Raw genomic sequence first — 22,230 nt, 5'->3', positions numbered from 1 at the left:
GCGTGGTCATACGTTTCAGCACATTACTCGCTTTTGATGAAATGGCAACCTTGCAATTATTACAAATATCGCTAGTGCTACTTTCTCAGTCTTTTTTGCCACTTTTTCTAGCTTTTTTGAAACATGTTGCAGGCATCAAATTCCAAATGAGCTAATATTTGCAAAAAATAGCAAAGTTTTCCAGTTTGACTGTTAAGTATCTTGTCTTTTTCTATTCAATTGAATATAAGTTGAAAAGGATTTGCAAATCATTATATTCTCTTTTTATTTACCATTTACACAACGTGCTTTTGGGGTTTGTATAAACACACTGATAATTACTAATACTTGAGCACACACAGAAGTATACCCAAAATCAAGTATTGGAATCGATTCCCAGGTGCTAAGATCCGGTACGGTATGGATTCAAGTGTGAAAGCTAGCCATCACGTCAATAAAAGCTCACCTAAGCTGGGTTCTGCGTAAACAAACGGAACCTTCCGTTACGATATTTCCGTGTGAAAGAGGCTTCATGACTTAGAGGACCGCTTTCCAATCAGACTCAAGTCAGAACACCGAGGTCTGGTGGACCGAGTCCACAGCGTCAAAGCCCATAGGAGGCGATAATAAGGGGATGAGAGAGTTGGAGTTCCGCCCCTCCGTCTCAGCGCCGGCAACCGAGGGCTCCTTTAAGATTGTAGGGCGCGGTGGAGAGCTTCGTCCGGAGCCGTTGTCCTCCGCCTGGGAGCACACCAGCTCACGGAAACACTCCCGGAAGCGTGTGGAGATCAGGCTGTAGATGACAGGGTTGACGGCGGAGCTGAGGTAGAAGAGGACCCCCGACAGGATGTGCACGTACTGGTAGATGTAGTGCATCAGGTCGGTCCACTGGCGGGTGGAACTCCACAGCAGACGGTCCACGTGGAACGGCGCCCAGCAGAAGCCGAACACTGCGACCACGATGGCTGCAGGGTGACCAGAGAGAGAGACCTGAGCAGCTATTCAGAGAGAGAGACCTGAGCAGCTATTCACAGCCTTGACCTTCTTTTATCTGGACTAAAAACATTATTCCTCTCTTGCTTCTTGTCTGCATCTTTCTATTGTTGGTGATCTCTTGGTAGACATCCACACTTTGTTTTAGTTACATCTGGTCCATATCAAGATTTAACCCCAAAAATGTGGTTATTATTTTTCAAAGATCACAATGAAGGAGTTTTAGAACTACACTGAAGAGAAGAAACTGGTGAATTTATTTTTATCTTAAAGCCAAATCTTTATTCGAACATCACACGCCTTTAACATTTATTTTATGGATTATAATTTATATGTTTAAATAAAAACACTGACAGAATTCAATGAAATGGATAGTCAAAGGGTTAGCATTAAATAGATTTAAAAAAAAAAGTACTATTTTTGTTTAGGACTGCAAATGACAAAAAAGTAGAAAGAAATATGAATTAAGGTTTTTTGTATAAAACATTTTGGTATTCATATTTTAATTACATTTTCATTGGGCAGCACTGTGGTGTAGGAGTTACTGCATCGGCCTCACAATACGGAGGTCCTGAGTAGTCCTGAGTTCAATCCCGGGCTCGGGATCTTTCGGTGTGGAGCTTGCATGTTCTCCCCGTGACTGCATGTGTTCCCTCCGGGTACTCTGGCTTCCTCCCACCTCCAAAGGTATGCACCTGGGGATAAGTTGATTGGCAACACTAACTTGGCCCTAGTGTATGAATGTAAAGTGTGAATGTTGTCTGTCTATCTGTGTTGGCCCTGTGATGAGGTGGCGACTTGTCCAGGGTGTAAACCGCCTTCCGCCCGAATACAGCTGAGATAGGCTCCAGCGACACCCCCCCCCCCCCCCCCTGCGACCCCAAAAGGGACAAGCGGTAGAAATGGATGGATGGATAGATATTTTTATTTAATATATATATATGTATATATATATATGAGATAGGCGCCAGCGCCCCCCGCGACCCCAAAAGGGAATATGCGGTAGAAAATGGATGGATGGATATATATTTATATATATATATATATATATATATATATATATATATATATATATATATTTGGGCTGTCAGGTGATTATTTTGTATCAGATTAATCACTCTACATATACATATACACAAACACACACAAATATATATATATATAAATAGACCGATATTTTTCTCCCATTCCCCCCCTTGTTTACCTGTATCTCATCTTTTTTGTAAGGAGCGCAGGAAACCGTCAGACCCGTCAGCGATCCTGTTCTGTCTCCCTGTAATGTTTGTCTGATCTTGAATGGGATTGTGCTGAAAATTTTAATTTTCCTGAAGGAACTCTCCTGAAGGAATAAATCAAGTACTATCTAATCTAATCTAATCATACATATACACATTTATATATATATATATATATATATATATATATATATATATATATATATATATATATATGTATATATATATATATATATATATTAGATTAGATTAGATTAGATAGTACTTTATTTATTCCGTCAGGAGAGTTCCTTCAGGAAAATTACAATTTTCAGCACAATCCCATTCAAGATCAGACAAACATTACAGGGAGACAGAACAGGATCGCTGACGGGTCTGCCAGCTTCCAGCGCCCCTTACAAAAAAGAAGACATACAGGTAAACATGGGGGGGGGAGAATAGAAGATTAAAATAAAATTTAAAAAATCGGTCTTAGCCTGGGCCCTGTAGTGGGGGTGCAGACTGAGGCCAAGGGAAAAAAAAACAAAAAAAAACCAACAACTCATAGCCATAGTACACATCCCTCTTACATGTGTGTAAGAGGGAAACATCAAACATCAAAGAACACTGAGGACATTAAAGACATTAAAGCAGCAGATACAACCAGACACTTCTACATACAGCTATGAATAAAAAGTAAAATAAACATATACACTGTGGTGGCCTCTGCGGTGTTCCACGCCATCGTCCGCTGGGGAGGAGGGAGCATGGCCAGAGACAGAAGCGGACCCAACAAAGCAACCAAGACAGCCGACTCCACTCTCGGCCAATGTCCAGTCCGCATGGATGAGCGAAGATACGTCCAAGGTGACTGAGGTGTCCGGTACCTGCTCAGCCAGTCGAGACACCGCGAAGCCTCTCCGTCCCAGCGCTCAGTGCTAGCTCCGCAGCCCTGTCCCCTCATCCGCATCTCCTCCAGTCCCTCCAAACAGAATCCGGTGTAGCAGAGACCCAGCAGCTGGTCTCCATGGCCAAAAGGCTCCCGGGAGGCAGATCCAAAAGTCCACAAAAAAAGCACCACAGAGGTCTCGAAAGTGCCACCCCTTGTCACACAGTCCCAAAGGGTTCCGGACCAAAATGCAAAAAAATATAATAACACATGAAAACAAAAGGGAAACACAAAAGGATGACACAAGAGCACAGAGCTCCTGCCTACAGCAGCCACTACAGCAGCGCCATCTTGGAAAAAAAAAAAATATATATATATATATACATATATATATATATATATATATACATATATATATATATATATATATATATATATGTATATATATATATATATATATATTGATATATATATATATATATATATATATATATATATATATATATATATATGTATATATTGATATATATATATGCGTATGCATACATATATAATGTAATTTATTTAGTTTAATTTATATATATACATATATATATATATATATATATATATATATAACATATACGTAACATTTAAATACATATAAAATGTAATTAATTTACTTTCAACTTTTTCTTTTTCTTTATATATATATACATATGTGTGTATGTATACATGTATAATGTATTTTATTTAGTTTAATTTACATATATAAATATATATATATATATATATATATATATATATATATATATATATATATATATATATGTATATATATACTGTATACGTAACTTTTAAATACATATAAAATTTAATTAATTTACTTTCAACTTTTTCTTTGTCGAGTCGTGGCACTACTTCATTGCTCTTACTACTAAATGATGTATGCCACAGAGGGTCACAGTTAAAAATAAATATTCATAATACAAATAACAACAATTAAATAAAATATTTTTTTACAATTCATCGAGGTTAAACTTTTAAATGTTCTGTGGAATTGATTTTAAAACATTATTGAATAATGTTTATTCTTGTGTATTTGTTTTATATATAATTAAATATAATTTTCAGAAAAAAAGACTTTGATAAATGCCAAACTGTTGTGATCTGATATCCGGATCATACCATATTTCTTGCTTTGCCCCATTTGTATATTATTGTCTGCCAATGTTTGCAATAGTTTCTTTCTGTATCACTCTCCGTCGTTTGACTCCTTAGTTTCTGTTTAATCTGTCACCATGGTTACATATTATTTCCACCTGATACCCTCGGTTCCCGCACACCTGTTTCTCGTAATCACCATCCTTATATAAGCCAACCCTTTCTGTTCACTCATCTTTGGACTCTTATTTGCTCACATGCAACAGTTGAAGACTTGCTCTCATTGTTCATACTTGCTAGCTCTCGCGCTGCGGTTTTGTTTATTGCTAGCTCTCATGCTAATCATTTTGTTTTCCCTTTTTATGCCATCGTGGCAAGTGTTTGTGTTTTCCATTCGTTTTCTTAGCTTTCCATGCTAGCGCTTTTGTTTGCTTTTCTGTTAGCAAAAGTGTTTTTGTTCTTAGTCTGTTTTGAGTTAAATAAATCTTTATTTCTTACCTCACGATGTGTTTTTGCCCAACGCATCTACGGAGGAACAAATCCGGCATCGCTATGCTGCACAAGCTTCACAGTAGAGTCCGAGCATCGAAAGGTTTTTCCACGTCAGGCAGCAACAAGGACTTCGGCGAAGGTACGTGGACTTTGCTCCGAGCGTGGGAGACGGAGACACTCCGCTGCGGGCCAGGTGAAGACATGATGCGGGGACCAAATGGGTTACTGGCCCCGCTAGATTCTTCCTGGTACAGTGATGTTCCCTCTCAAGCCGCTCGCACTGGTCAGCAAAAGCGGAAGCCGCAAAATAGGGCTTCGCCTCGCGACAGTGACGCGCCTAGTCCACGACTTCCCACTCCTAAACACAGCCAACAACAGAAAGCACAATGTTCCCCTGTTGTTAGGTAATCATTTTGTTTCTTTTCCCAAACTTTCCTCTGGCTGGCCTGTCCCTCTCACGGACAGCAGCAGTGACGTCATTTCGGTAACGCCCCCCGGTGACGTCACTGATTTTTTTTTTTTTTTTTAGGATTCTAACTCTCAGCCAGTTTTTAAAGATTTGGACGTTAATAATAAAATTAAATTCTATCAGGAAAATTTTTCTAGGTGTAGGTTTAGTCAACCACATTCATCTGCATTTTAGACTCTGCTCCTAAGGTCTCACGCCCCGCCCAAGTCTATGGGTTATTCTCCTTTTTCTAAAGGACATTTTGGACAATCTAGAGGGGAGGAGTCTACCCACCTCCTGACCTCCCTCCGCCCACCCTTAGAGACAATCTCACACCACAGGGAGCGCGTCTGGGATCCGCGTCTTGAAGGGGGGGCTAGTGCTGGTAACTGTGCTATGGAGGTAGCACAGCTGCGCTCAGCCAAGCCGCAACCTCCAAGTAGGCCTCCTTTACCGGCTTTTCGACCTACCAAGCCACATCCTCCATGTAGGCCACCTTTACTTGTTTTTCAACCTGTCAAACCGCTACCTACTAGTAGGCCACCTTTACCTGTTTTTCGACCGGCCAAGCCGCAACCTCCTGTGCGGCCACATTTAAAGTCTTTCGGGCCGTAAAACCGCAACCTCCCCTTAGACCTCCTCCACCGTTTTTTCGACCCGTTAAACCACAACCTCCTCCTAGACCTCCTCCACCTGTGTTCCGGCCTGTCAAACAGCGGCCCGCTAGGCCGCCTCCACCTGCACCACCGCTAGCACCTGTAGCTAGTCCTAGCTCAAGCCTGGTTCTCACATCAGCATCTTACTCAAACCTGGTTCTCGCACCAGCATCTGACTCAAGCCTGGTTCTCACACCAGCATCTGACTCTCTCCTGGTTCTCAAACCAGCACTTGACCCTCGCCTGGTTCTCACACCAGCACTTGACCCTCGCCTGGTCCTCACACCAGCACTTGACCCTCGCCTGGTTCTCACACCAGCACTTGACCCTCGCCTGGTTCTCACACCAGCACTTGACCCTCGCCTGGTTCTCACACCAGCACCTGATCCTCGCCTGATTCTCACACCAGCACCTGTTCCTAGGCTGGAGCCCACTCCAGTACCTGACCCTTGCCTGGATCTCTCACCAGCATCTGCTCAGGGGCTGGAACCAACACCAGCGCCTGCTCCGGGGCTGGAGCCCACACCAGCTCTTGCTACGACGACTACGCTTGTCTACATGTCAACGACTACTACGCCTGCTTCCACAGCTACGACGACGCTTCCGCCTCCTGCTTCCACGGCAACGACGATGCCGCCGCCCGCTTCTTCTATGACGACGACTCCCCCTACTACTTGCACGACAACGACGACGACGCCGCCTGCTTCTTTGGCGACGACGACTCTTCCTTCCTCAACGACGACGACTCCGCCTCCTGCTTCTACGGCGATGACAACTTTACATCCTGCTTCCTCCATGACGACGTCTCAGCGTCCTCGAGCTGGCCTGCTCTACAAGCAGCAATCTGGGGCCTGCAGGTGGCCCTCTCTAACAACGCTAACGCTGCTCTACTTTTGGCGCCACGCACGCCCATCTTCTCGGCGGCCACCGATGTGACCTTTTCGGGGTCGCCCGTCAAGACTTTGCGGCAGCAGCGTTCCATCCGCCGCTGCCACATGACTTGTCATCGGTGGATTCGGGGACACACGACCTGGCGACCCTCCACCATGGCCTCCCTCCGCCCTCCCTTCGCTTGTGAACTTTCTTGTTGTGGGGGGGTTTCAGGTATTTTTGGTTTGGGGACATCTGGGATCTGTCCTTTTGGGGGGTATGATCCTATCCGGATCATACCATATTTTTTGCTTTGATGCATTTGTGTATTATTGTCTGCCAATGTTTGCATTAGTTCCTTTCTGTATCACTCTCTGTCGTTTGACTCTTTAGTTCCTGTTTAGTTTGTCACCATGGTTACATATTATTTCCACCTGCTACTCTCGGTTCCCGCACACCTGTTTCTCGTAATCACCATCCTTATACAAGCCAGCCCTTTCTATTCACTCATCCTCGGACTCTAATTTGCTCACATGCAACGGTTGAAGACTTGCTTTCATTGTTCATACTCGCTAGCTCTCGCGCTGCGGTTTTGTTTATTGCTAGTGCTCATGCTAATCATTTTGTTTTCCCTTTTTGTGCCTTCGTGCCAAGTGTTTGTGTTTTCCGTTCATTTTCCTAGCTTTCCATGCTAGCACTTTTGTTTTCTTTTCTGTTGGCACCAGTGTTTTTGTTCTTAGCCTGTTTTGAGTTAAATAAATCTTTATTTCTTACCTCACGCTGTGTTTTTGCCCGACGCATCCACGGAGGAACAAATCTAGCATCGCTATGCTGCACAAGCTTCACACAAACTTCAATTTAATGCCTCTACCTAACCTAGAAGTGCAAATCATTATGTAATGACAACTTTATTAGCCCGGTATAATTATTGTATTCGCTGCATAAGAAGATGATTCAAATAGTAGTTTTTGATTTCCCATCTTGCTTCATGCTTTGTGTGACAGTCTGAATCTTGTACACTGTCATTATTCTCCATCTGGACCAAAACAACTGATGTGGATTTGTTTCACGGACTACCTCAACACTCCCTCGCCAATACCAACTGTCCATACGTGGTTCTTGCCACACTTTGTCCATGTTTTATCAGTGGAACATGTCTTGGCAACAGTGGCGTGGATTAGAAGATGCACTGCTGCCAACAGGCGAGCTGTAAAATGCTTTGTTTCTGCATTTCAGTCCTAAATATCCCGGATGTGTGTTCAGCTTCAACTCAGACGGGCAATATGAGCCCTTCAACAGGGATAAACGAGCAAGAGTGCCATGATCAACAAACAAAAAGACATAAAAAAAAAATTTAAACTGGGAAAAAATGCACTTTAAAATGTTCAATATGTATTTAAGTACAATTTTTGCTTACAGAATTGAGTGTATCGTTTTTTTGTTTGTTTTAGGATTAAAAAAAAAAGTTGTGCACCTGGTGAAATTGTCTTTTTTAAATGGTTATTTGAATCATTATTTTTAGTGTGTATGATTTAATATAATATGATTACGTTATATTTTAAACACTGTATAGTCGGCTGTTCCTCCAGTTAAAGAACATATTGTTTTGATGCAGTGGTTCTCAAAATTTTTTCACCAAGTAGCATATATGAGTGTATATATATATATATATATATATATATATATATATATATATATATATATATATATATATATATATATATATATATATATATATATATATATATATATATATATATATATGTATATGTATATGTATATGTATGTGTATATATATATATATATATGTATGTGTATATATATATATATATATATGTATGTGTATATATATATATATGACAACTAACTAACCATTTTATATGCAGGTCGAATGTTGGGATTTTTTTAATCCAGCAGATGATGCCATTAGGAAAACGAAAATTATTAACAATATGGCGCATATATAATTATTAGGGTGCTGGAGCCTATCTCAGCTGCATTCGGGCGGAAGGCGGTGTACACCCTGGACAAGTCGCTACCTCATCACAGGGCCAACACAGATAGACAACATTCACACTCACATTCACACACTAGGGACCATTTAGTGTTGCCAATCAACCTATCCCCAGGTGCATGTATTTGGATGTGGGAGGGGCCTATCCCCAGGTGCATGCCTTTGGAGGTGGGAGGAAGCCGGTGTACTTGGAGGGAATCCACGCAGTCACGGAGTGAACATGCAAACTCCACACAGAAAGATCCCGAGCCCGGATTGAACCCAGGAATACTCAGGAACTTCGTATTGTGAGGCACATGCACTAACCCCTGTACCACTGTGCTGCCCTTCATATACAGTGAAGTGCGGTCAGGCGAAGCAGGGGAGGCAGTGCCTCACCTGTGATCATGCAAAGAAAAAAAATATATAATGATAAAATAATTGTAATTGTTAGTTTGTAATTTTCATTCAGCTTCACCAATTTTGATTATTTTTTTCTTCAAAATCGCTGAATTTTCACAATCCCTTGTAAAATCTCTGTCTGCCATACGGCCAGAGCACGTTCTTGTCTGGTGTGTTGCTGAGCGTTCCAAACGGCCAAGAAAAAAGTCAGGGTTGAGGTAAACGGTTCTCGTGTCTCACAATAGGGGCTCTCATGGTCAGAGACATACGTTGGCATAAGCGAGTCAAGTGCCGCAGCAAGTAACATGTTTTGTGTGTTGATTGAGCCATCAAAACGGCAGAGAAAAAATTTAGAGGTGAGGCAAACAGTTCTCGTGCCTCTCGATAGGGGCGGGGCGCCCATGATCCCGGACATACGGTGGCCTCAGTGGGTAAGTGCCGCAGCGACTTTTTTTTCCCGTCTTGTGCACCCCGACTTTAAACATTGATGACTAAATTTCCGTACTCAAACAGTTTTCTAAAGTGGACTTTCAAGCGACGCAGGAGATAATTACTAAAGGAACACCAACGTCGGAACTGAATGGTTTGTTTCAATCAGCAGGACGGAAAGTTACTCGCTCTTTCCAAACAGAGTGGTATACATGAAAAGACTGGCTTTGTGGATGTTCTGCAAGAAACCGCCTATTCTGCTTTCCTGGCCTTCAACATCAGTGTCCACAATGCTAGGGTAAAAGAGATTCGAGAGATTTTAAAAGATGTCATCAATGCGACCTGCTTCCTCACCAAACAGGAGCTTTCGTGGAAATGATGAGAGTAAAAGCTCTGCTAATCGCGGAAAATATGTTGATCTTACAAGATTTTTAAAACGGAAGGAAGTGAAGGAGGACTTTTACCAGAAAGTGCCGGATATTTTTTTCCAGAAGGACCGGCGCATGGACTTCATTTATAAGTAAAGCGATAACATGATTTTTGTTTAGTTTTTAATGAAAGGCACATTTTGTGGACGACAGTTTCTATGTGTAAAGAATGTAGAAATGAAACATAACCTGTAAACTGCTGCCAATCAAATGGCAAATAATCTAAGCAGAGTGCATACTGTATATTTGTAAATCAGATTCTGATTACGTCAGTGCCTCACCAGCTATAAACCTCACCGCACGTCACTGTTCATGTATATATATAAAAATATACACAATATAAAAACGTGTGGCCGTGACACACCCGGACCGACATCGGAAAAAAAAGTGTCATTATTTTGAAGCGGTGAAGTCCAGTGGAAAGGGGGAGGACAACCACGACGCATCACACTGGACATTTGGATGTTTTGATACATTCAAATGTTTATGGCCATTTGAGGTTCAGCACTGAAAATGCATAGTGTGTTTAGCTTGAATGTGGCGATACCAAGTGGAGGATGAATGCTACCTCACCCATCCTGGAGTACCCAAGAACACCAGTAGAGATGTTGCTCAGTGAAACGTTGACGACAACACGGGTGATGTAAGATTTCCAACTCACAGATCATCTTGACAATTTGCATCCTGCGACCGCTCTCCTCGTTGATCTTGACACGGCACTCGCCGCTCCACTTCCTCTCTAAGTTGCCGCCCCGTCGCTGCCTGTCCCTGCCCAGGTGGAGGCCCATGACCAGGTAGAGCACGCTGATCACCATCATGGGCACAAAGAAGAAACAGACGGTGGTGATCTGCATCAGCATTTTGTAGATCCACAGGGGCTTAATCACCGTGCATATGGCCGACTCCTGGAGCCGCTCCGGCAAGTAGAAGATGCCGTGCAGCGAGGTGTTGGGTATGGCGCACACCATGGAGGCGGCCCACACCGCGCCGATGACCCGCTTGGTGTGGCGCTTGGTGGTGATGTAGCGGGTCTTGAGCGGGTGCATCACAGCTATGTAGCGCTCCACGCTCAGAGCCGTCACGTTGAGAATAGAGGCGAAGCAGACCGTCTCGAAGAGGAAAGTCTTAAAGTAGCAGCCGCCCTCGCCGAAGGGGAAGGGGTAGTTCTGCCACAGGTCATAGATCTCCAGCGGCATTCCGAAGGCCAGCATGAGCAGGTCGGACAGAGCCAGGCTGACCAGGTAGAGGTTGGTGGGGTTGCGCATCTTTTTGTTCTTGGCCACCACCGCGCAGGTGAGCAGATTGCCGCTCAGTCCCACCAGCAAGATGAGGAGGTAGACGCTGGCCACGGGCAGGAAGAAGGGCGAGCGTTTGGGTCCCAGGATGTAGGACAGATTGGTGGGTGCGGCCAGCTCCGAAATGTTGCTGGGGGAAACGCTAGTGTTGTCTAGTGTGCTTGATGACCAGCCTTGGCAGGAGAGCTCCATGTTGCCATCAGTGAAGCTCCTGTGGACACACAAATCATCCTTCACCACACAAATCATCCACCATCACACAAACCATCCATCATCACACAAATCATCCGTCATCACACAAATCATCCATCATCACATAAATAATCCACCATTACACGAATCATCCATCATCACACAAATCATCCATCATCACACAAATAATCCACCGTTACACAAATCATCCATCATTACACAAATAATCCACCATTACACAAATCATCCATCATCACACAAATAATGCACCATTACACAAATCATCCATCCTCACACAAATCATTCGTCATCCCACAAATAATCCACCAGTACACAAATCATCCATCATTACACAAATAATCCATCTTTACACAAATCATCCATCACACAATTCATCCATCATCACCTCCGCAGGGTGACGTCCATTCCAGGATGTTCAAAAATTCCCAAATCTCCAGAAAATTCCCATTCAAATGAAATAACGTATTCATAGTTCTACAATGTCAAAAAAAAAAATTGCGATTTAGGGGTTTTCAACCATTTACTCAAACTACTCTTCCGATATATTGAACACAATACATGATTTTCCTTTTGCAAAATTCCCTGATTACCCTGAATTACCAGGAATTCTGCACCATTGACAATGAATGGGCACTATACATCCATCCATCCATCCATTTTCTACCGCTTATTCCCTTTCGGGGTCGCGGGGGGCGCTGGCGCCTATCTCAGCTACACTATACAAAACTCTCAATATCCCACATTTACCGACCAATTCGAACTGTTACACTTTCAACCTTAGACAATCAAACTACCTTTTTTCAAGTTAAAACACATTCCATAAATTTCCCGAATTTTCAGTTTTCCAAAATCTTTTTTTCACATCGTGTCCCAACAGTCCACATCTTTCAGCCAAGTCCATCCATTGCACCATCGAAACATTCTTCTTAGTTGGGACAACAAGTGCTACTATTTTTTTTTCTTACAAATTTCCGGTTTTCCCGAAATTTCAGGATTTCCAAAATACCACTTCTCATTTCAAACTCTAACTACATCAACATTTTCCAACCGATTTTAAAAATTCCAGCACCAGCCCATTCATATCATCTGTGACAATTGTACAAGTATTACTATTTAAAAATATTCATTTTTTTCTTGAAATTCCAGGAATTACAAAAATACCACTTCTGAATTCAAACTGTAACTACGTCATAATTTTTCAACTGATTCCAAAAATTCCAACACCAACCCATTCATATCTTCTAGGACAATTGTGTGAGTATCAGTTTTTTTCTAAAAATTCTCAGTTTTCCCGAAATTCCCAAATGTCCAGGAAATTCCCAATTAAATGAATGGACGTATTCATATTTCTACAATGTCTAAAATGTTGATATATTTTGTTACCCGATTCGGAGCCTTCAACCATTTACCCATACTACTCTTCCAATATATCAAACGCAACACATGGTTTCCCTTTCACAAAATTATCTGATTACCGTGAATTACCAGGAATTCCCCTATTGACAATAAATGGGAAATGTTGTACAAAACTCTCCATATCCCACATTTCTCAACCGATTCGAACCGTTCCACCATCCACACACTCCACTCCATCAGGACATGCAAGCACTTCTGTTCCACATATGGTTTTCTACACCAAAATGAATCTATTTATTAAACTTCTTCAACTTATTCTTCTTCTTCTACTCCAGATTATGGCGCGCTCCACCTTCCATATTTTTCACCCGATTCAAACCGTTTCAACTTCAAACTGTTTAGCCTATTGGGGAATCATGGGCTTTCCCTTGACAAATTCAAAAAAAATCCCAGATTTCACAGAATTCCAGGTTTTTCAGAACATTTTTCCCATTCAAAATGAATTTGCCATTTTTCGAACTTCCAAAATTCCTAAATTTTTCAACCGATTAAAACCAGTCCACCTTCAACATATTCCACTCATCCTAGACAAACTATTCACACAAGTTAAAAAAAAAATTGAGGAATTCACAGAATTCCCGTTTTCAAACCCTTTTTTGACCCTATTTTCTGGTGACTTATTCCTTTCACATTTTCCACTTCAACCATCCTACCGTTCAAACATTCCTCTTAATCAGGACAAAAAAACTAAGTTGTTTTTCGAACTACAAAAATTCCCCAACTACCATTTCTCAATTAAAAATGTTACTGCTTCAACATATCTCAACCGATTGGAAAGATTTCAACACCAACCATTTCAACTCATTCAAACCATTCAAGTTTTCATTTTCAAAAAAATTCCTGCTTTTCTCGAAATTCCCAAATTTTGGGGAAATTCTCATTGAAATCAATGGGACATTCTTCAAAGTTCCACAACTCCTACATTTTTAATCTAATTCAAATCGTTCCAACTTCAAAATAATCAGCCCTTTTTGTAATTTGTGTGCTCTACTTCAACAATTCTAAAAAAAATTCCAGGATTTCAGTTCAACGTCAGCATTTGAGCATCCACACGCAATTCCATCAGGAATTGCATCATATAGTTACTTTTAATACTCTGATTGTTCAGCCTCATTGTTGTTCCCTCCAAGGTCATAATCAAGGCTCAAGTTGTTCTTTTTTCTCACGCAGACATTTATTTCAGCCACGCCTTCTTCTCATTAACAACGATGCCAAAATAATGCCATCATACTATCTACTGTTAACTATGGCCATTACTTCGTAAAGGTGGGTCCTTAGTGAAGAAGTGTCTAGTATCCGGGCAGACTGGACTAGAATGGAGGTTAAGACTCTTCTGATCGTACGGATTTGTCTCTCCCAAACTCCACCCATATGGCTGGCAGAGGGAGGGTCCATGACAAACTCACAGCCAAGTTGCTTCAGACCTTCCTGAGCCATCTCTTTGATTGCTTCTTGGAGCTCTCGTCCGGCTCCAACATCTGTGCCTTGTGTTCTGCTGGAACCACAGATTCAGCGAACAAACAAGTCCCCATCTATTTGCCATGTGAAGAAAAATCAGCAGGTGTGAACAAATCACCTCTTTTTTAGTACTGCGGAGAAAAACAATTTCGACATGTTTACAAACTGTTCAAAACCACAAATCAGTTCGCCAAAATAACCCATCATGTAAACAGTTTCTTCCCCCGGGTTATTAATCTGAAAAACACAGAGGGATACTGTAAATTCTACTTTTACTTTTTTTCTACGCTTTGCACCCTGCGGCTTGTAAATTGATGCAGATAATTTATGGATTTTTTTTCTGTTGAAGGCCGTAATGAAAATAGTTTTCATAAAATACATGTATCCATCCATCCATTTTCTACCGCTTATTCCCTTTCGGGGTCGCGGGGGGCGCTGGCGCCTATCTCAGCTAATGACACTGAAATGGTGTGCTATTGTTTGTGCTGTGGCGCCGTCTTTTGGACAAGTTCACTCACTGCAGGTTCTTATGAGTGAATGCTTACAGTATTTCCTGCTGTTTAAAGCTTTGAACCGGGATATAAGTGCCGTTCTGTCTTCTGATCGTCCATAGTGTTTCTACTCGTATGGATTCTTCATTCATCACTCCAAGCAACAGTTGTAAGTTTTACAATATAACTAAAACAATTCTTACTTACTCAAACGTTCCATGTGTGATGTCTGTAGGAGTGTTTTCATGCATATTATTACGTGCTATCGTAATGTAATCGAGCAAGCGTCGTTAGTATTAGCTATTATGCTAATACGATTACCAGTGTCTGTGTTAGTGTTATTAACTTACGATATAATTGTTTCCGTATTGTTTCAGTTTTACAAATTCCTCAGTAAATTCACCAAAACATCCTCGTGGAGTTATTGAGTCTGTTTAGCTGATTGTAGAGCTAGCTTCTGCAGCTCGTGGGTCCTTTGACGATGACTTCTGTTCTGTTTGATCAGCCGTTTTACTGCCGTGTTACAGGCGTCTTTTGGAAACAATCAAGGTATTATTAAATTATTATTAAATATTTACAACATATTTTTGTATAAATAACTCGTTTCACCTGGAATCCTGGAATTTATTATATATCTGCCGCTAATATATGGAAAAACATTTTTTTCTTCCAGAATTTAGTGGGTGCGGCGTATTGTGCTCTATTGTTTGGAAAACTCTGGAACTAATCTCTCACTGTGAATGTACTTACTCATGCTCACTTCATCATCTGTTTTGCTTTGCTCTATTCGCCACTGCGCTATTATTTGTCAGCCTTGCACATACTAGTTGTTTAAGTACCTGTTTGTGTTTTTAGTCAATAGTTTGTTTATATATATATATATATAATTTTTTTAATATTTTTTTGCTGCTTGCGCTATGGAAGGCGGCTGCGTCTCCAGTAGCTCTGTAGTTGTAGATCTTTTAACCTTATCGTTTACCTTTATCTTTTATCTTTAATTGTTATTATTAGACAGTGAATACCTGTACATATCCAATGGATACTTTTGGCAGTTTTAAAAGACCAGGAGCCAGCTTTCTTTCTTATTCGAGAGAGGAGCTGCTCAGTCTGAAAACAATGGGGCGTACTGGTGTTCGACACTCCATTCCAGCGGAGCTAAGGAAGAATCCTCGAGGCTGCAAAGCGGGGGCTAAGCTAAAGGCTAAGCGAGAGGAAAATCGATGGTGCTACAAACCGTCCATTCCTTCCATCATCATGGGGAATGTGAACTCGCTGCCGAACAAGATGGACGAGCTTCATGGACTAAGAAGCCAGCGTGCGTATCGAGAGAACAGCCTGTTTATCTTCACGAAAACGTGGCTAAACCACCTGGTATCGGATGTTAACGTGAACCTGCAGGGATTCACCGCAGTGAGAGCTGACAGAGACACTAAAACATGTGGGAAAAGAAAAGGTGGGGGGCTCCTCATATACGTTAACAACCGCTGGTGTAACCCAGGACACATCTCCGTGAAGAAAGTCTTGTGTTGCCCGAACCTGGAACTACTTGCTGTTAGCCTCCGGCCATATTATCTGCCGAGGGAGTTCAGCCACGTGATCTCCCTCTGTGTTTATTTTCCCCCGAGGGCAAATGCAGCCAATGCATGTGAGATGATCCATGCCATCACATCAAGGCTACATACACAACATCCTGAGGTTTTTTTTTTTTATTTCTGGGGACTTCAATCATGCTACTTTGGACTCAACGTTAGCTGCTTTTTACCAGGCTAAGGATTGTCCCACGAAAAACAACAGGACAATTGACCTACTGTATGTTAATGTCAGGGATGCATACAAGGTCACACCCCTCCCCCCACTAGGGAAGTCTGACCACGATCATGTTCATTTGCAGCCAAAATACACCCCCCTGCTCCAAAGACAGCCTGTTAACATTTGCTCTGTGAGGAGGTGGTCCCCTGAAATGGAAGATGCCCTCAGGCAATGCTACAACACCGTTGTACATCTAGGAAGGACAGCTCCAGACTTGAGAAACTGATTAGGCGGGCCGGTTCTACGATCAGAATGAAACTGGACTCACTGGTGACGGTGGCAGAGAAGAGGACTGTGGACAAACTAGTGAGCATCCTGGATGATGCCAGTCACCCTCTTCATACAAATATCAGTAGCCTGAGGGGCCTGTTCAGTACTGCTTCATCCCAAGTGCAGGACTAATAGACTCAAAAACTCCTTTGTCCCACACGCCATTAGACTGTACAACTTCTCTCTGGGGAGGGGGGCGGGGGGTACTAGGATGACAGGGGATGCAAAACAATAACAGTGCAATACATTTTCATAACATGGTCACTACTGCCTAGTTTCTCTTCTTATATTCTTATTTTACTGTTATATTTTTATTCTCATTGTTGCTTTTTACTCTTATTGTAATATGTTTCTATTTTGTTTTCATTACAACCCCATTATTTACTTTTCACTGTTTAATTGATCTCAACTCTATACACTGCTCCTGGACGTTTTAATTTTCCTGAAGGAACTCACCTAAAAAAAATATATATATATATAAATATATATATATATAGATTGATTGGCAACACTAAAATTGGCCCTAGTGTGTGAAAGTGAGTGTGAATGTTGTCTGTCTATCTGTGTTGGCCCTGCGATGAGGTGGCGACTTGTCCAGGGTGTACCCCGCCTTCTGCCCGATTGTAGCTGAGATAGGCGCCAGCGCCCAACGCGACCCCGAAAGGGAATAAGCGGTAGAAAATGGATGGATGAATATATATAGAAAAGTGAAGAGTTTGAGAACAACAGCAAGTGGTGGGCCAGGTTTTTTTTTTAAATTAATTAATTAATTAATTTATTTATTTTAAATTAGTTTATTTTATTATTATTTTATTTTATTTTTTTTGTATTTCTTATTTTTTACATTTAACATACTTGGCAGATCAAGCTCATTCTGATTCTGATTCTGAACATGCCTGACCGCGGAAAGTCAGATTCGCCCGTCTAAAGATGGCTCTTTCCGCCTTACTAACTGAGTCAAATCAGTCCCATTTGTTTGGGGGATCATTTCGATTAGACACGCCGTTAAATGCTAATCGTTCCTTCTTGCGAGGATAATTATGCCATCATATCTGTGGAAGATTTAGGGCTATCTGCCGATCAGTATATGATAGTATGAATATGAAACTGGATATCTGCAATATTCAGGAGCGTTTCCTATGGGGAATTAATGTTTTGATTGATTGATTGAAACTTTTATTAGTAGATTGCACAGTTCAGTACATATTCCGTACAATTGACCACACTAAATGGTAACACCCAAATAAGTTTTTCAACTTGTTTAAGTCGGGGTCCATGTTAATCAATTCATGTACGTTTATGGTAGGATCAAATAGGACAGCAATAAGTAAAAAATATATGACACAACATCAAAACATGCGATAGGTCAATAAAATATCAAAAGTTTCTGTAAAAACAGTTTGAAAACAAGTACAATGCTCAATAAACTCTGGTTCGGGAGCTCAGGGAGCCAATTAGATCTTCCTGTCAGTCATTCCATGTCTGGGACCACACTATGAGTATTATATTCACTCATAGATTCAAATCACTCACACTGTGAGTATTATCTTCACTCATAGATCAATATTACTCACACTATGAGTATTATATTCGCTTGTAGATTCAGATCAGTCCCAATGAATAAACACATAGAAGTGTCAAAGAGAAAAAAGCTCACCTCACAGCATCTTCCGTGAACCAGCTCCCGCACACAAACGTGTCCAAAGGCATGAGTGCTTGGAGGCTGCAGAGGCGAAAAGAGCCGGAGGTTTAAGACGAGGAGGAGGAGGATCCGGACGAGGAGGAGGAGGAGGAGGAGAAGAAGGAGGAGGAGGAGGAGGAGGATGAGCTAGATGGATGGTAACCAGGCTGCAGCTTCATCCCAACGCAGCATGGAGGGAGGGTGTTGGACCCAGGTATCTGCAAAGTACCAATAAACATAGTCATCACGTGCGATACCAATGGATATTTAACGATCTGATACCGGGTCAAATTCAGGCTTGTATCGGCAAAACCGATTCAACACCAATATCGTGCAAATATCATATACTAAGGGTGTGACAAAAGTAGATTTTAGAATTAATCTGGATTCTTTATTGTAACGATTCTTAACTGTACTGTTACCTGGCCTTGGCGTTATTTTAGCACGTGTAGTGAAGCCTGCTTTTTGTGCTTGGAAGGTCAGCAGGGTTATCATGTCTGTGAGGAAGACGTTTCCTCTTAACGATGTCATGAAAAACAGCAACTTCAAAATGTCCCACTTTTTTTAAGATGTGCAGCAAAGCCTAGTGACCTTTTTCTTTTTTTTTTTATGGTTGACGTGTGTGACGATTGATGACGTGTGTGTGACGATTGCTGACATTTTCTTCGTCTCTTCCGCGAATGAGATAAATAATATTATTTGATATTTTACGGTAATGTGTTAATAAATTCACACATGAGTCGTTACGGAGTATATGTCGCACCCCCGGCCAAACCATGAAAAATCTGCGACTTATAGTCCGAAAAAACGCTATATATATATATATATATATATATATATATATATATATATATATATATATATATATATATATATATATATATATATATATATATATATATATATATATATATATATATATATATGTATATATATATATAAAGTACAATGGCTGAGCTCAAGAAAATACATGATTGCCTATATATTTCATTATTTTATTTTTATATAGACTTTTTAAAAAAAAAAGTACATTATACGGTAAACAAAAACAAACTAGCAGCTCATTTGGCAAAATTCTAAATGTAAAAATGATGGTGTTTTTTTTTTTTAATCATATTAATTACTGTAACACAATACCACTGTTTTTTAATAGTAAAATTCTGGCACATTTTTTTTTTTGTTATCGGAAATTTGCAGTTGTTTTTACGGTGTATTACTGAAAATGGAAAAACGGTGACAGTTTTTTTTACGTTAAAATTGTGGCAACTCAGTGGCCTTTTTTTTTTGCCCTAAAATCTATTGTCATTGTTTTTTTTGCTTCACGGTGGTAGAGGGGTTAGTGTGTCTGCCTCACAATACGAAGGTCCTGCAGTCTTGGGTTCAATCCCAGGCTCGGGATCTTTCTGTGTAGAGTTTGCATGTTCTCCCCGTGAATGCGTGGGTTCCCTCCGGGTACTCCAGCTTCCTCCCACTTCCGAAGACATGCACCTGGGGATAGGTTGATTGGCAACACTAAATTGCCCCTAGTGTGTGAATGTGAGTGTGAATGTTGTCTGTCTATCTGTGTTGGCCCTGCGATGAGGTGGCGACTTGTCCAGGGTGTACCCCGCCTTCCGCCCGATTGTAGCTGAGATAGGCGCTAGTGCCCCCCGCGACCCCAAAAGGGAATAAACGGTAGAAAATGGATGGATATATTGTCATTTTTACGGCGTACAATTTGATGGATAACTTGCTTTAAAATTAAAAGTCAAGGAGATATTCTTATACATTTATTTTTATTTTATCAATAACACTTTGGAATGTGTTTTATTAGATAATATGTGTTGTATTATTAGATAATATTTACATGTAAAAAATATATACAGTATGCAGTACATGTATTGTGTCTGTCAAAATGGAAGGAGCAAACACTTTTAGCAAGAAAACATCAAGTACTTTAGTGATGAAGATTATTTTGTGTGCCATTCAGAATGATGTGGACAGCCTGCACCTTGGGTTTGACACCTGTCATGTAGAGGATATTTACACCATATTTATTATAAAACAGAGGACCTCTCTGCTGTATAGAGGATCTTTGGCTGGCATTACCACAGTGCTTCTTGGTCAAAATTCATACCTTTATTTTTGTATTTATTATGACTGTATCTCACTCAAATAATGTTGGACAGTGACAATAACTGAGTTAACTTAATATTTTCAATGTGTTTTCTTTATTTAATTATGTGTTTTTTTTCCACTTGTGTTCTGATTTTTTTTTACAGCCACTGCACCTGAATATGAAACGAAACATTCGAAAATGTAAATATAAATATACATTTTCTTTAATTTATTACGGGAGTAATTTTGTAATTACTCCTGTAATAAACAACAAATATTATTGTAGTCCAGAATCCACGTCATACTTGTACAGGATTGCACATGCTCCGTGCAACAGGTGTTGTGGCAAAATGTGAATGCCTGCCAAAAATTGATTTCTGCTGAACCTGCATGTTTGGCTTGGCCTGTCCACAGCGGATTACTAGGTGTAATCTGCAAACTCTTTATCTTCCTGGTTATTGTAACGCTACGTGTTTGACATTATTTAAGACTTTATCATTCAATACCACCTTCTGTGGTATTGATGAGATTACAAGGTCTATTAGTCTGATGTTGATGTGATAAAACCTCTTCCTTGTTTGGAAGATACATACAATTGTTATTTCTTTCGGCACATAATTGTTAAGTTTTGCAGAGGGGATGTGACGGCTCAGACACCAGAGGGCAGTAAAGTACAATAATTTGTTATATATATAGTCAATGTATATATAATAATAACTAACAATTCTACTAAACTATAGAATGGAGTGTGTGACCAAAATAAGAGTGTGTGGTGTAAGACTGTGTGTAGTTAGCTGAAATGTGTGTTACCAAGTGTTGACGAGAGCGAAGGAACGAGGCAGTCCATCGGGCAGGCAGGTGATCCGGGGCGAGAGAGAGGCATCACAGTCCAGGGGCGAACGAGGAGTCGAGGAACAAGGGAGGCAGTCGAGATCCAGGGCAACGGATGGAAAACACTGCTGAAACACGGGAGAAGACAAGGGACAAATATAGCCACAGAGAGGAAACAAGGATAGAGCAAGCAGCTTGTCGCTTACGGTACACTATTTGAGAACTAAGTTCCCGCAAGCATCCCTGGGTCCACTGGTTCTTTAAGCAGCTCGCCTTCATCAATTCCAGGTGTGTAGATTGCCAATCGTCTCCAGGCTGGTAGCTGCGTGGGCGTGTTGTTCTCACCGCGAGCAGTGGCGTGTCCAAACGCGCTGTCAGCGTAGCCTCTAAGTGCTCCCGCAGAGAAGCACATAATAAATACTTATAAAGTGTTTGGATGTATTCATTTAAGTAAAATTGCCATTACATGAAACATTGCCTGACAAAAAGTGATTCAACGTAATATTTTGATATTTACACATCGCATATTTACACACGCATATTTTACTAGAATACCCTTACGGGCCTTACATATATCAACATCAAGTACCTACCTGTGACGTACGGTCAGGGGAAGCAGGGGAGGCAGTGCCTCACCTGTGATCATGCAAAGAAATAAAATATGTAATGATAAAATAATTGTAATTGTTAGTTTTTAATTTTCATTTAGCTTCACCAATTTGGATTATTTCTT

General features: G+C 40.9%; 1 protein-coding gene across 1 annotated transcript; it reads right to left on the bottom strand.

The window, feature by feature from the left end:
* Positions 1 to 267: 267 nt before the first annotated feature.
* Positions 268 to 21,881, bottom strand: nmur3 (neuromedin U receptor 3). Its single transcript, XM_061874422.1, has 5 exons — positions 21,704 to 21,881; positions 21,477 to 21,625; positions 18,546 to 18,787; positions 10,598 to 11,442; positions 268 to 944 (listed from the first exon to the last, which is right to left on the bottom strand). The coding sequence occupies exons 3-5, from the start codon at positions 18,596 to 18,598 to the stop codon at positions 547 to 549; spliced, it is 1,296 nt and encodes a 431-aa protein (XP_061730406.1). The 5' UTR covers positions 18,599 to 18,787; positions 21,477 to 21,625; positions 21,704 to 21,881; the 3' UTR covers positions 268 to 546.
* Positions 21,882 to 22,230: the final 349 nt, after the last annotated feature.

Source organism: Nerophis ophidion, linkage group LG02, assembly GCF_033978795.1.
Source record: "Nerophis ophidion isolate RoL-2023_Sa linkage group LG02, RoL_Noph_v1.0, whole genome shotgun sequence".
Lineage (NCBI taxonomy): Eukaryota > Metazoa > Chordata > Actinopteri > Syngnathiformes > Syngnathidae > Nerophis > Nerophis ophidion.
The sequence above is the reverse complement of the archived record's forward strand: the minus strand, read 5'-3'. Positions and strand labels throughout refer to the sequence as shown.